Source organism: Chelmon rostratus, chromosome 11, assembly GCF_017976325.1.
Source record: "Chelmon rostratus isolate fCheRos1 chromosome 11, fCheRos1.pri, whole genome shotgun sequence".
Lineage (NCBI taxonomy): Eukaryota > Metazoa > Chordata > Actinopteri > Chaetodontiformes > Chaetodontidae > Chelmon > Chelmon rostratus.
This window is the reverse complement of record NC_055668.1, coordinates 13,574,030-13,588,948: the sequence shown is the minus strand read 5'-3', so window position 1 is coordinate 13,588,948 and position 14,919 is coordinate 13,574,030. Positions and strand designations below refer to the sequence as shown.

The 14,919-nt window shown below is 44.0% G+C and overlaps 1 protein-coding gene across 1 annotated transcript; it reads right to left on the bottom strand.

Annotated features, from left to right (window-relative positions):
• Positions 1 to 289: 289 nt before the first annotated feature.
• On the bottom strand, positions 290 to 14,559 carry sfrp5 (secreted frizzled-related protein 5). Its single transcript, XM_041948017.1, has 3 exons — positions 13,398 to 14,559; positions 6,405 to 6,482; positions 290 to 1,932 (listed from the first exon to the last, which is right to left on the bottom strand). The coding sequence occupies exons 1-3, from the start codon at positions 13,954 to 13,956 to the stop codon at positions 1,604 to 1,606; spliced, it is 966 nt and encodes a 321-aa protein (XP_041803951.1). The 5' UTR covers positions 13,957 to 14,559; the 3' UTR covers positions 290 to 1,603.
• Positions 14,560 to 14,919: the final 360 nt, after the last annotated feature.

Genomic DNA, 14,919 nt, shown 5'->3' with positions numbered 1-14,919 from the left:
ATGGGAACAATTTAATTAAATCTGATTTAATTCAAACTGGAAAAATGCACAAACTTTTCTATATGTTCCTGTTTTCATCACGCAGACTCAGGAGAGTACACAGCTCTGTTTGTAGTCAAATGAGAACTGAATTTATCATGTTAGTGTGTGTCAGCATGCATTTATGTGTTTTCTCAGCCAGTCGAGCATTTTGTCCAGGTGATAAAGTCAAAAATGAGCGTGCACTTCATGGTTTATATCACAACGGCAAAGAAAAGGCACATTTCAAAGAAACATTCTTTATAAAAATTTCAAATATATTTTATTCATTTACTTTTTTGTAAAACAAAGACGTATTTCAGTAACAGAACTACTTACAGGTTAACTGATTAGAAAATATTGTCAAAGTTAAATTTTCATCTTTTTTTGCTACGGCGACAGTGAATTCAGGTGCTATGTTTGTATGTATGATTTCTGCTGTCATACAATATAAGTTTAACTGAAGCAAATTCAAAAATTTAAGTACAAAAAAAAAGAAACATTTGAAGAGTGATAGTGAAAAAGTACCAGAGACTTATCAACCCAACATTGTTGGTTCTGTCCAGAGTCTCTTTCTCTCTTTTCTTCTCTTTTATTCTCCACTTGTTTTCCAGAACTTCTCTGCCTCAACCTCCTTCTCTCTCCAATTGAAAATGCAAAGCAAAAAATGTTCAAGTTTCCCTCTTTCAGGCCACAAAAAAACGGTGCTGTACAAAGTCAGTGGAAGCATCATCCATTCCGTCAGTCTGTCTCGTTCCATCGGCCTTCTTTCCCGGCAGGGATAAAAGAAAAAAGCCCAGTTTTCTAATCATCTAGTATTCATCTGAATAACCTACTTTTTACATTATTAAAACATACAATTAAGTGGATCATCTACATTGCTCTGCTTTGATGTTGTTCCTGGGAGCTCTGTGCCAGTGTGCACGCTGGCCCATTGCACAGCCCACATGCACTGCAGCGAATCATTTCTCTCAGCTCGTTTTGCACTGAAACAAACCTCGCCTTCCCACTCAGCTGCCTCTCCGATCTGTTTGCCTGTAGCCGTGACATCATCAAACACCTTTTTCCTTTCAATAGTTGCCTCACATCTTTAGGTTGCCTTTTCTTACTGCTACAGTCTAATTGATAACGTTGCTGTAAGATATCATACAAGTGATTGGTTCTACTATATCAGAAGAGGAAAGTAGAATTGTCAAAGAATATCAGATTGCAGGGGGGTAGATCAAAACTTCCCTATTGGAAATAGGATGATGTCATGATGGTTGCTATAAAATCTGTTCCTTTGGGGCTTTTATTATGCGGAGGGGGCTGCAGAGTGCAGTTTATACCCTCTCTAATGTTAATAATATGTCTGGTTCATCTAAGCAGATCAGACCTTTTACTGCCTGATTCATGTTTAAAGCTGCGAAAATAAAAGCTTGACCACCTTGCAAAGCCTTGTTGGATATTTGTAGTGGGCTGGTAACAGATTTTGCAGGGATCTGGGATTCAGGGACGCGTTATTGAATGAGAATTAGGATCTGCGTGGAACAGGGTGGAACGTGGGGAGCGATCGTGGATTCTGTGAACGGCACAGCGAGCCGCATCACTGGAAGACGGTGTGGTAGGTGGGACACTGATGGGACTTCATGTACTTGATGGCGAACTTGAGCTCCTTGCTCTTCTTGTCCCACTTGTGAATGGACATGAGCAGCAGTTGCTGGTCCACTTTGCGGCCCATGATGAGGAAGTTGGAGCCCAGGCTGTCCAGCTGGGAGCATGGGCAGTTGGCGCCGTTCTTGATGTACAGGGTCAGTTTCTTCAGGTCCTTCTTCCTCAGCACACCCTGCTTCAGCACTTTCTTCTTCTTTTGTGCTGCAATCAGCTTCCGGTCACCCTTCTCCTTCTTCACCTCCTTGATTTTCATCTTGAGGGCTGAGGAAGAAGAGGATGAGAGGGAGATATTTGAACTCAGTTCAACTTTTACTCTATAAAAGACAGATATTTACACCCAGAAGCTGTTTATGTGTCACTTCCGTCGTTCCCCTCTACTGTGAGCAGCTGTGACATTTCTTCTTTCGGCAGGACCGGCACTGAGCTCTGTGCTGTGCTATTTTACACCTCTCCTGAGTATCATCATTTAACTTCTCCTGCAGCGTGCAAAAACTGCGCCCCGAGTGTGTGTTTGTGTGTCTGACTTGGGGAAAACCCATAAACGAAAAGGAGGACATGTTTTTGGAGTTACAGCCAAAGTCTTTTGAAGCAAGTTCAAGTCAAGTCTTAATCCGTTGAGAGTGAGTCCAAGTCACAAGTCTTTGCAGGCAAAGCCTTTTCCTAATAATTCAAATTTGCAAACTGTCCATGCAGCACCTCTCTGGCACTGTCTTATTTCCTTTTTGTTTTTTGATGCTGGAGGATTTTACCATGACTTCGTATATGCACACTAATATTCCACATTTATTGGAATATGACAAAATTCTGAAATTGATACAGATCATGTAAACAGCATATTCATTGGATTTTCCGAAATAGGCCTTATTCCAAATGTAGTATTTTCTGATTAAGATGAGATATGCCAATATTACTTGGGTTCTAAGAGCATTCTTTGGACATCTATGCAGCATATTCAGAATATGCGTCTCAGTTGAGGTTTTTACTGCGGTCTGTGACACACAGCTTTTAGTGTGTTTAGAGGTAGAGATGCACGTTTCTGCTCGGGAGGAAGAATACACTTACTTTTAAACATTATGACAGACTTTGATATGAACTGGTTTTTGGATAAAATCACAACAGCAACCTTTTCAAGAAGGTGGTTGAACAAATGAAAGACAGGCTGTGTTTGGAGTAAACACAGCTGCAAGTAAATGGGAATATTACTGGAATGCTCATTTTCTTTTGCCATGTGAACATCTTAGTAGGAATATTGTCTTCTTCAGAATAAGGGCAAAACTGACTATTTAATACATGTAAACTTAGTCAGATCTGCAACTTCAATGTTTTTGCTTTCAAGTCAAGCTTTAAGGGAGCTTTGTTTTGAAGTCTCACAGAAGTCAAGTCGACGTCAAGTCTCAAGTTCTCATGTTTCAGACCTAACCCTGATTCAAGTGAAAGTCTTAAGTACACACCGGTGGTTTTAAACATCAATAATGTTTCTGCGTGGGACCACAGTCACTTATGCACTTTGTAGTCAGATGTAATCAATGTTAGCTTCTCATGCTCTTCTTGGGATATTGAGCTGACTTTGTGCTTACAGTCCTGTATTTTTAAAACAAAAAATACAGAACAGATACCTCTTTCAGTCTTTGTGAGGGTGGTTACAGCAAACTCTGGTTTATCAACCCAGTGAAGTGCCGACTTGTATCTCCCGTCGAGCTCCATGTTTATAACTTCATATTTGAACATGCGAGATTAAAATTGAACTGCCAAGCATTTGAGAGAGGAATTCTCCGGGTGGACATTTTGACAGGTGAAATTAATCACGGGCCGGGCACGGGTGCAGGGTCAGTATGAAGCATCGCTATGTACCCGAGCCGGTCGGTTCTCGTCTGCTTGTCTACAGTTGCATAAACATCCCCCGGTACACTCTGATACGTGTGCAGTACATGTGAAGTGATTGCATGTTCAAGGAGGAATGTGTGCGTTGAGTTGCCTCTCGTCCGCGTCCTGATTCACATGCAGCTCCTTCACGGAGGCCGCGTGTTTTTATGTGCTGCATTCACCTGCATGCGTGTGTGTTTTTGTGAATGAGTGCATTCATGTATATGTGTGCTCAGTAAAGATAGGGAGGATAAAATAATTTCCCTCCCCTGGCACTTTGAATGCCCACTCATACTCAGTCAAAAGTGCAGCCTGACCAGTCTCCTTGTGACAAGCTGCACCCACGTCTTTATACAAGCTCACTTTCTTGAAAGTGAGCAGAGGAGGCGTGGAGGCGTAGTAGCAGATGGAAAAGAGAAGGAGACAGGAGTGAGCCGTCATTTTGAGAAGAAACAGGTTTTCTTTAAGCAAGCAGCCTCCCCTACCAACCCGGTGTCGGCTTTATGTCCGCCCCCCCCTCTCTTTTCTGCTCTTGTCAAAATTGTCCGCCATGCTGCCGGATGGTACAACAAGGAATGTGGAGAGACCAAACATCAAAAGTAAGGCTGTAATAAAACACGACGTGCAAAATGCTCTGAGGGCGAACAGTGTCCAAAGATGAATAGGTAACATTCATGAGGCGTGAGATCAAGCTGTAATCAGCCATCGCCCGATAGAATAACACTGTGGAGTCATTCTCGCCATGATCTCCAAATCCATACGTCACGGTTATCTCGACTTCTCGACTCATCCTCATGTCTCATCCAGTCACGTACATTAGCAGCCGGTGAAATGTTTCTGTATGGCTGCCTTTCTGCTTTCACGTCCCATCATGTTTCATTCTAATGAACAGAAATAATCTCTGCGACGCTTTCTGATCCTTGAAACACCCTCATGTTGGAAGATTGAGATTTGTTATCCTGAAATTAATCACACAAATAAATATCAGTGATTTGGGAAAGTCATGATTAATTATGGGGATGAGCCCACATTTTGGCTGCAGCTCAGAGTGTGAGTAATGTGCAAGAAGTTTGTTGTTGTTGTTGGACGTGATATCTCGGGTGTTTATTAATTTATGATTTATAATGGGTCACGGTCTGTATATTCAGGACATTTTGTAGGTGTGGGCAGTCGCCAGAAGATAAATTATGAAACTTGGTCTCTTTTAAATTGCAGACATTTCCTCTGAGGGACACTATAGCATAGGCTGGTCTGGCCACATTTCATTTACAATTACTCTGTTCTCACTAATCTGTTCAGAAACACAAGCCATGTTCTTCATGAGCCTCCCAAGGTTATGAGTTTTTTCTATTACCACTTCTAGTTCAATGCTCAGAATCTTATGACCAGAGAAAAATAGACAGCAGTATATCATTAACTCTAAAGACTGGGGCAACAGTCCATGCAAGCAGAAATTCAGCTGCTGCAGAGTGTGATGGGCCAAAAGCCTCAATGAGCAGAAATAATGGAATAATTTTGTTTTGGCTCCGTGTGCAGGTCATTACTGTGGTGAAACCGGAATGCTGGAAAAGTAGAAAATTGAGAAAATAGTGTTGAATGGACATCGGAGACTGAAAGCAGTTAAATTAATTTATCAGTGTACGAGAAGAAAAGGGTCTTGCTATCAGAGGGAGCAGCGGAGAATTAATGTGTGTTCTACTTGTCCATGTCTGTGCTCACATGACCATTTTCAACATGTGGTTTAACAGAGCATATGGTTTAAAGTAAGAGAAAGAAGATCAAAACTGAACACTAAATATATATAATGAGGATCATCATCAGCCCAAACCTCATTATTTTTTATGTCCATCAACAGCGTACGATTTAACTGAAAGAGAAAACCAACTTCAGTGTATAATGTTTGAATTATATCAGTTAGCTGGTGTTAGTGTCATTTTTAAATCTAAGGCTTTTGTAAATCTAAGGCTTTTGTAAAAGCACAGTGCATAAGTTTTTACATTGATAAAGAAGCGTGTGCATAATGTTTCAATTGAGTTTTGAGTTTTTGTTGACAACACTATGTGTGTGTATGCATGTGTATGAAAGTCCTTCAAACATTTTTGCAATTTTACAGAATCTAAATTTATTAGAGAGATGTAACATAAACTGCTGCTTTTAGGGTAGTTAAGTAAATTTAATTTATGAAAATAAGTTTGTAATTTATTTATTCATGTTGGCACCTACATGTGCATTTAAAATGCTTCCCCTCAAATTCTTTCTTTTGTTTGTTGTTGACTGAGTAAAAGCAGGCTTGAAGCTTCTCATTGAGCCTGTGGTGAAATGTTTTGCTTGCGCTGTGGTGTTTGTGATTTGATAAATACAAAACTAGAGGGCCACTTGAAGAGAGCAGCCCTCCGCCAAGGCCACTAGTCCACTCTTCTATGATATGCAAATCTGCAAGTGCAAACCTCATGCGCTTCTTGTGAAGCGTAAAGCTAAAACATTTTTCCTCAATTATCCCTGGTGGAGTTTATTGCAGATAATTCAGGTTTTGGTTGGATGAAATCTGACCAGTAAACAGACTGAAAACATAAGCTCCATGGTGGAGGTAACTGTGCAAGCTGCACAGTGCGATCTTTAGCAGGTTGCAGATTCTCCACAAGGTGGGGCTGTCCGATTGTTTCCAGATTAGCTTTACACATGCTAACCTTTGCTGCTTACAGCAGTAAATAGTCAGTGTCGCCACCTACAGGCAAAGAAAGCAATATCTGTTGCATTTTGAATTTTTGTGCCACCCACTGTCAGTGAGCAGCACTGCTGTGCATTAAGTTGCCTCTGCTCACCTGTGCTGTACATATGCAGTTCTCAGTCTTTTAATTGCTGGTACTTACCAAAGTCACTGGCGCAGTAATGCTCCATGATATTGTCCGCCTTTAGCTCGTTGTCACACGGAGGGCACACCTTGGACACTGATGGGACAGGAGAATAGTTTGTCATTAGCAACTAGCCAGATTAGCTAATATCTAATGGCTGAATTGAGGTCATTGTTACTCAAGTGGAGTCAATAAAACCAAAGCCGTGTCAGTATGAAATCGTTAAGCCCTGAGCACTTTTGAGGCACTTATTTGCGGCCCCCCTCCTCTTGTCAGAGGCTATTTGCTGCGGTGCGAATATGAAGTCCAGCAGGCTGACTGGTGTTTGCCCTGCAATTACACTGGACAAAATGTTTTTATTCTGGCCCTTGTATATTTTGGTGGTGCAGGCGTGGTCTCGGCTATGCAGGAAGGTAAACGCGGCAGCAGGAGCAGCTGAACACGGTGAAAAGTGATTCAGTACACAGACACAGCCAGCACTTAGGCCACACAGCAACCACACATTGTGAAACAGCAAGGGGAAACCAAAGCAACAAGCTCAGTTTATTTTTAACCCAAAATTTATGGTCATGCCTGCTTTGCTCAAAAGCATGTTTAGCCTCACTAACTTTGATTTGGGACTGTTTATTGTTGTTAGTTGTGTACCAACTAGATATGAAAGAGAAGTACACAACTTACATGAAGTGTTTTTCAGTTCTTCACTAAAACATCTCCCTTGTTTCTACACCTTTACACTTATATATACAGCAGAATCTGTGTACTTCGAAGTACAATTAATTATCATGACATTTTGACTTAAATATTCTCTCTCACGTCTATCACCCATGCCACTTTCAAAGCCTCCAATCTGGTCTTTCTCAGACACACGAACATGCTTCATAATCCCTTTCAGTCTCCTCCTGGCTCTTCAGTACAAAACTTTATTATGGCAACACAGAAACTCCATGTACTCCCAGAGGGGCTGGTTGTAGCTGCATGCATCTAATATCAGTCCACAAAACAGAGCCTTGTGCCAGATGAGAGAACGAGGTATAATATTAGAAAGCGTCAGGGAGAGAAGGATGTGGTACAGAAGTCTTCCCCACACCGTACATACAGCTGCAGGGCAGATAAATACCATTACAGAGGACTTGTCTGGAGCGACAGCAGTGCTGACCTTTTGCTGAGTGTGCAGCCTTTTTCTGTCATTCGCTCACCGCAATATCCAAAATATGTTCGGATCTCTTCCCCCGAAAGCCCCCTTCCTCTTTCTCTTTTCCTGTGTGTCACTCTTACAAACGCACACTCGTGCAAACGCACACAGAATTATCTTGGCATGGTCCAGTCCAGGCCCTTGGCTTAAAAGTCAGGGTTCAGAGGTTATCACCCCAGTCCAAACCTCTGCGTCTGGGTAGATAATGAGAGGGGGTCAAAGTTTAGCATGCTTCACTGCTCGGGTCGTGGGGAGGTGAACCCCCTTAACCACTGCTGAGCGTATGCATATGTGTATGCGCTCGTATGTGTGTGTCGGAGGGAGTTGAACCATGTTCTTGTCGAGTAACTGCCAGTTTTTCCTCCTGTGAGGGTTCCCATTCTTTCACAGACGGGAGACCTGCGAGGCCCACAGGGGGTCAGGCCTCTAATTGGCTGGTGCTGACATGAAGACTGGGACAAGAGCACAGAAACACACACACACACACACACAGATCAAGAGACGCCAAAACTCTCGATTTGTCTGTTTTGAATGACTCCCTTGAAGCTGGTACGTCTTATTCAGACTCCACTGTAATTCATTCTGGTTTCACAGGGGTGGTATGTTGGCAGGAGATCCAGTTGCGTGGATGCCAGAGCATGCGTCAGGAGAGAGCAGTCCCTCCATGAAACTTCGTTGAGCTTGGACCGAAAAGCCAGCATTTGGACGCCACTGAGAAATCAATTAAGCGACGACTGCCCTCATCGGCTCCGCTCTCTGTCGAGGGAATCACCGTCACGTTCTTATGGGAATCACTGCCGCATGGCTTGGTGTGTGTTTTTTTTCCCCCTGGACACATTTCTACTCAGCAAATATTTTGACATTAGGTCATTAATGTACTTTGCCATCATCTCAAAGCACTTTAGGAATTTTTTTACCATGCCACGTGATTACACTTTGAGAGTTATGTTCTCGCTTTGGTTGACTTTGGACTCGACTGCCTCTTGTGTGCTGCTTTTCGTCATTTGCACGCTGGGCTCATGCAGAAACTTTAATGTTCCCTATCACACTGACGAATGTAGTAATAATGTCAGTCAGAGCTGTTGCTGCGGAGGATGAAGACTGGGAGTCAAGGATTGAGGATAAGAGGAAAAGCACGATGGGAGCAGGGTGAGTAGAGAGGTGGTCTTCTTGGAGAGCCCTGCTGTTAATCCTCAAACAGCGAGCCAGAGTGGAAATGACGTACGGCAGGAGTCCAGTAATTTAACCGCACAACTTGACTTAGTCATAGCTCTGAGGTTCATATCACTTTCTCCATTTCAGTCTCTCCTCCCTGCTCTATCTTTTGTCTCTTGTCCCCCCTCTTCTTCTTCTCCTGGTTTCCATCTCAGTATTTTTACAAATTAGGAAGGCTGATGCAACAAAATCTTCCCAGTAACACAAAAAAAAAAAACATCTTAAAGTTGCTTATGAACACTTTTGATGTTTTTGATAAAGAAATTGTCAAGCAATGACATAATTTGGAATAGAAAGCTCCATGAAGAAGTGTCAGCGTGCGCTTAAATCCGCCAGCTGAGACCTCCAAAAACATTACAGCACAGTAATGATATCATCATCGTCATTTTGTCGTAATTAGTTGGTGCAGTAGGAAATTGCTACGTTTGATTTTAAGGTTTCAACGACTTGAATTATAGTCATCACTTAGTGAGTGAAAGAGCAGAAACGCCTTGCCCAAACAGTTTATTCCTCAAAGACTCCATTTGTCATTACATGACATTCAAGAATCCTTCTCATTCACTTCAAACATTCTGTTGCAAACGCAAACGCTGTAAATCACTTTTTACGTTTGCAGCACCTCAAAAACGTTGCCTAAAAACAGCTTTACACTTGGGTTGAAATCTGAGTTGCAGTATTTGCAAATGTGACATACTTTCTCTCGCGCTCCCTCACACACATTCACATATCTTCACACAAAAGATGACCAGATCTAACAATAACCTCTCCTGATCGCCTGATGCGTCTCGTACGTCTTCCCCTGCAGCCTGAGCATCACGGCGTTTCAGTTAGAGTATGCGCAGGTCACTATCTCATGCCTCATTTGGGCTAACTTTAAGTTATGAGCAGCAATTCTTCTGACATAAAACGGTGCTGTGCCGGAGATGAAATGCAGCGTGTGATTTATGTCGGAGGGCCTAACATCTGTTTTAATGTGGCATGCAGACAGGCAGAGGAGGACTCAAACGTGGCCTGCAGGCAGCCCCCGGGGCCTCTAAAACACAGCATGCTCCTTGCGCCTGTAGGAATCCCATACAGAAGAGAAAATACATTCTCAAAAGGCCGAGGCAGTCTTCCATGCACACAGCATTGGATCACATTTTCCCTTTCATATAGCAGCCAGGGCCACATGAGTAGCGCCCATTGTGCTGCTGGGGACCTGACAGTGCTGCCTGTCTGCTTCAGCACGGTTGTAACTTACACTGGCCGCATCAATGAGTACGGTGAGGACAGACAATATCTTTCGCAGCATGCAATTTCAACGACTTCAACTGGACAGCGTGCATGTTGTCCTGAGGAACATTTTCTGTGGAAAAATGCAGTTTGTGTTGATGCCGTTTTCCCCATGCACTTAAGCAGACTCTAACGGTATCCTACCTACGCATGTCATGCCCGTTGATTTGCTGATGCTGACAGTAGCTAAAGGTGGCATCGTTAAAACACGCTGGAGTTGATGGGTGGCATTAACTGTGCTCTGTCTGACAGCCTGAGCTGGCCATTTCACTCCCTGGATGCCTGGGCCCTCTTTTGTCAGCAGTCTGCTTGTCTTCCCGAGTATAATATCTACAGACTTGTGTTTCACATAATCACCCCCCCACGGGCCTCTGTTACACACACTCACACGCACACACACATGCCCACAGGCACAAATGCCAACACATGCCAAAAATCATCCACACACACACAGCCTCAGCTCAGGTGGTGTTCCTCTCGGTTTTGGCTATGACAGAGAGGTGGAAAGTGAATCTAACTCTGTACTGTTAGTTTCCACGGGAGCCCTCGAACCGTGCTATATCATGTAATTGCAGAATAGCGCAGATAGCATCGGGGCCTCGCGGACAGAGAGAGCAGCAGGTAGTAGAGCACTTAATTCCTGTGATTGATCCAAGTCCCAAGAATCACCTGGATTACCACAAGAGTCCTCATATGATCCTGTGTGAAGAGGATTCCTTTGAGGATTCCCAGGAAACTCACATCTAACAGCGCTTAGCTGAAATTATTTTCTTTTTTGTTATTTCTGGCTGTGTGTGTGTGTGTGTGTGTGTGTGTGTGTGTCTGTGTGTGTGTTTTAGAGCCAAAAGCCTGTCCTCAGGATGGCCTCATCGGCACATCTGAGAATCTCTGGTTCTTAACAAAATGTCAGTGGCTGGGCCTTCGGGCTATAAGTGATATGGGTTCACTCTGTTTCAAAAACACACCGACTCACACCCACATGTGTACGCAAGCACACACTCCAATTTCATTGCTAAATTTAACCAATATTCAATTTTTGATATATCCCTTTAAATATTTAATTCACCATATTTTGTCATTTTTTTCGTGTCTGCATAAAATTGCTTAACAGCGAAGTTCCCTCCACATTTATTACGCTGCTCGCGCACCACTTTCTGTAATCTAACTGCCTCTGATCATTATTTGATCAGATAGGATCAACAAACAGTCGCCTGTTTGAGGAGGTGACAGGCAACGTTGAAGCTGCCTCCTTCTCAGGGAGCATGTGAAAGAATGAGTTATGGCTGCGCAAAGCCAAAATGTCACATAGTTGATACCAGTCCTACAAAAACAGAACAGCCACTTTCCCTAATGGAATAAGTCAGCGCTGCATGAATTCGCCAGAGACAATCTTCTTTTTTTTTAAATCTGGGCAGATAGTTAGAAATCAGTCTGCTGTGAACATTACTGATAAAAAGCAAAGATATGTCACGTAACTTGTTATGATTGACAGGACTTAAATAATTTTTAGTGCTTTAGCAAATCCGTTTAATGCATTAAAGAATGGCTGAAGTTCAGGAAAACACATTTACTATGCACTATATCAAATTAAATATTCACACTCAGCAATATTTCACCGTAAGCAGATAAGAAATGGCAATAAATGGTTAAAGGCAAGAAGTGGAGTAATGAGAATAATAAACTGTTTTCTTCGGGTCTTTATTGAAAGCAGAGAGCCAGACACTTTTTATGCTGCAGGAAGCAGCTTTTCTCCTATTCTATGCGCTGTCTGCCTCTCTTTACTCTCCCTCTCCTTTCACTCCTCTCCATTCGGCTCTCTCAGGGACAATCAGACTTTAGCCGTTCACGGTCTCTGCCTGCCTCTCTTGTCCTGTCATGTCGACTAATTAGCGGGGAGCTCAGTAATTGGCCTTCTAGCTAATTGGCCTGCTGGCTGCCAGACCCAACAAAGGCCTAGCAGGCCGGGACACAGTGGGGACTGTCCCCCTTCACTGTCTAAAGACCCTCATCAACTCCCTCTCTCCCCCTCTCAGGACTGACTGCTTTTGTGCAAGAGGCTGCTTGAGTAGTTGTGGTGCACACACACACACACACACCTATTTCTCTCGATTTAGTTCCCACTCAGCCTCTCACAGCTCACTGTTGGCCCATCTGTCTCTTCTCTTACTCACTCCCTGTGAAAAATTATATAATATTTTCCATTTTTTGTGAATCAAATCTCTCCTGTAGCAATTTTCCTTCTTATTCCCTCCATCTTGGGTTTATTTCTTCATTTGCTGACACTCTGCAGACCAGCTTGAGAGTTGCATGCACGGCGGCCTGAAATCAGACATTCACTCAGTTGTAAGACAGACTGATTGATGGATGTCTGCTGATAAAGATGTGTGCCTGCATGCATGTGCGTGCGTGTCACCTTTTCAGTTAAGACGTGTTTAACATAACAGTCCATTAATCTTAACTCAGTGAGCGATCTGGCCGCCGGAGTCTCTCAGTCTCCTGTCTGTCTCTCTCAGTCTGTCTCTGTCCCTCCCTGAGGCGTATGCAGATGGCAGGGAGCCGTCCTGAACTGTCCACTTACCCAAGAACTTTCCCCTGTCGCCTCTTCCTGATTTTGGCTCTCTTGCTGATCTCCTCTGGATATTCTCTCAGTTAAACTTTCTGGCATCATTGCAGTGCGGGTAAACCATGTATGAGCCTCACAGGCGTTTTCAGGCTCTCGCTGTTTCTGACTCAGTTTCAGGCTGTTTCAGGCTCTTGAACACACATCTGTCTCAGTACTGTGAGTTGATCAAAGTCCTGATTTTTGCGGAGTATGCAGACGAATTTCTCCTAATTTTAATTTCCTTTAATAGTGTTTGATTTTTGGATTTGTGGCCACACAACACAAGTCCTAATTTCTTTTTTTAGTGGCAATTATTTCATGTTTAACCCACTTTAAAGTACTTGCTAATATGTGTTTTGATATCGGTTACTGAAATGCGTGTGTTGTACCTCATCAGTAAAAACTATAGCAATATAAACCTGGTTCTGGACAGAAAATGAATGGATTATTTAGTTACAGCATGCTTTTTATGCTTGAAAAGTTTTATTTATTGATTTGTTCAACTGAAATTAACTGAAATGTTGTTACTGAGTTTGTCACATGAGGACATTGACAGTAGAAAAACCCATTTTACCCATTAAAGCCACAATTCAAACTTAAGCCCAGTGACTTCTTAAGGAGCTGTACTGAAATTAAAGTTATTCACACTATTGTGGACTTTTAACTTGTATGTGTGTGTATGCTTGATTGAGGCTGTGTGTTGGGGTGTATGTGCACTCAGCTGCCCTACCTGGTGGCTGGGTTGCGTGGTTCCCAGTGAACTGCATGGGGATGCAGAGGTCGTTGTCAATGGGAAACTTATCACAGGTCAGCATCTCTGGCCAGGGGAAGCCATAGGTCTCCATCACTGGAGCACAGCTGTCCCTCACGGCCTCGCACAGGGAGCGGCAGGGATAGATGGGCCTGTCCAGGCACACGGGTGCAAACAGCGAGCACAGGAAGACCTGGGTATCAGCATGGCACCGTTTGGCCAGGAGGGGCACCCAGCTGCCCGCCTGCTGCTTGACTTCTGGCATGGTCTCGTGATCCAGGAGGTTGGGCAGCCTCATCTTCTTGTAGCCCACATTGTGGCACAGGCGCAGGTCAGCTGGTATGTCCACACACTGGGGCTGCTTGGTGTAGAAGCGGCCATTGTGGAAGTTGTCCGACTGCCAGCTGTAGTAGTCGTACTCATCTGCGGCCGAGACGGTGAGGAGGAGGAGGAGGAGGGAGAAGAGCGACAGGCCCAGTGCCAAGCTGAAGGAGCCCTGGGTTAATGCCCACCTGGGGCTCTTTTGTCCGTGTGCCATGCCTCTCTGAGCTCGAACCAACAATTCAAGAAGGTTGTATCCAAAGTCTCCAAAGTAACTCAGTGAAGACAAAATGCGGAGAGAAGAGAGGAACAAGTGGGGCAGGCGTACAAGCTGTAATCCCTTTTTGTGTCCTGAGTATGGACGCGGTGGATTGGAAACAAAAGTGTTTAATTCCCTTCTTCCCTGGAGAGTCAGCCCTCTAAGCCTCCCTGAAACACCTCCCTGTGTGTGTGTGTATGTGTGCCTCAGGTAGTGCAGAGGGGAGGCAGCAGTCAAGGAAGGGTGAGCACACAAGTAAGACTGCTTATTCTCTAACTTTCCCTGTTCACAGTGTCTCACTCTCCTTCCCTCTCCCTCTCTTAGCACTGTCTCCAGCCCTCCCCTGCTCTCTGTCTATCAGTCTGTAGCTGTAATGAGGAGTACCTTAGATTTTAACAGGCAGTGGTGGCTGCTCACTGCGGCTGCCTGCCCCCTAGCAGGCTCCCAGACCACTCACCTTCCTACTGGCCTCCCCTGCACTCACTCACACCAGCCTCGGCCAATCGCAACCCTGGGGGAGGCTCCCACTGGCCTTCAGGACACTCCTCCTACCCCTCATCCTTCAGAAAACCCCTCCTCTAAAACAAGTTAACATGAGAGAGAGAGACAGACAGAGAGAGAGAGAACAAACTGTGGCAAGTTTCTCCAGCTGTATTTTTATATGCATCGCTCTGATATGCACACGATTCTCAAATCAGAAACACACCCACAAAAACAATGACAGTGTCTTTGTCTTTACTCATCAGAGGCTCAACAAGCTCCCTGCACAATGCTCCACACATAACAAATGATGCCTGCCCGCCATGCAAGGCTGCTGACTTCATTACCACAGAACAGTCTAGCATAACAGGCTCCTGCTGGCGTCAACACTGAGAAAACTTACTCACACACACACACACACACACACACACACACACAGAG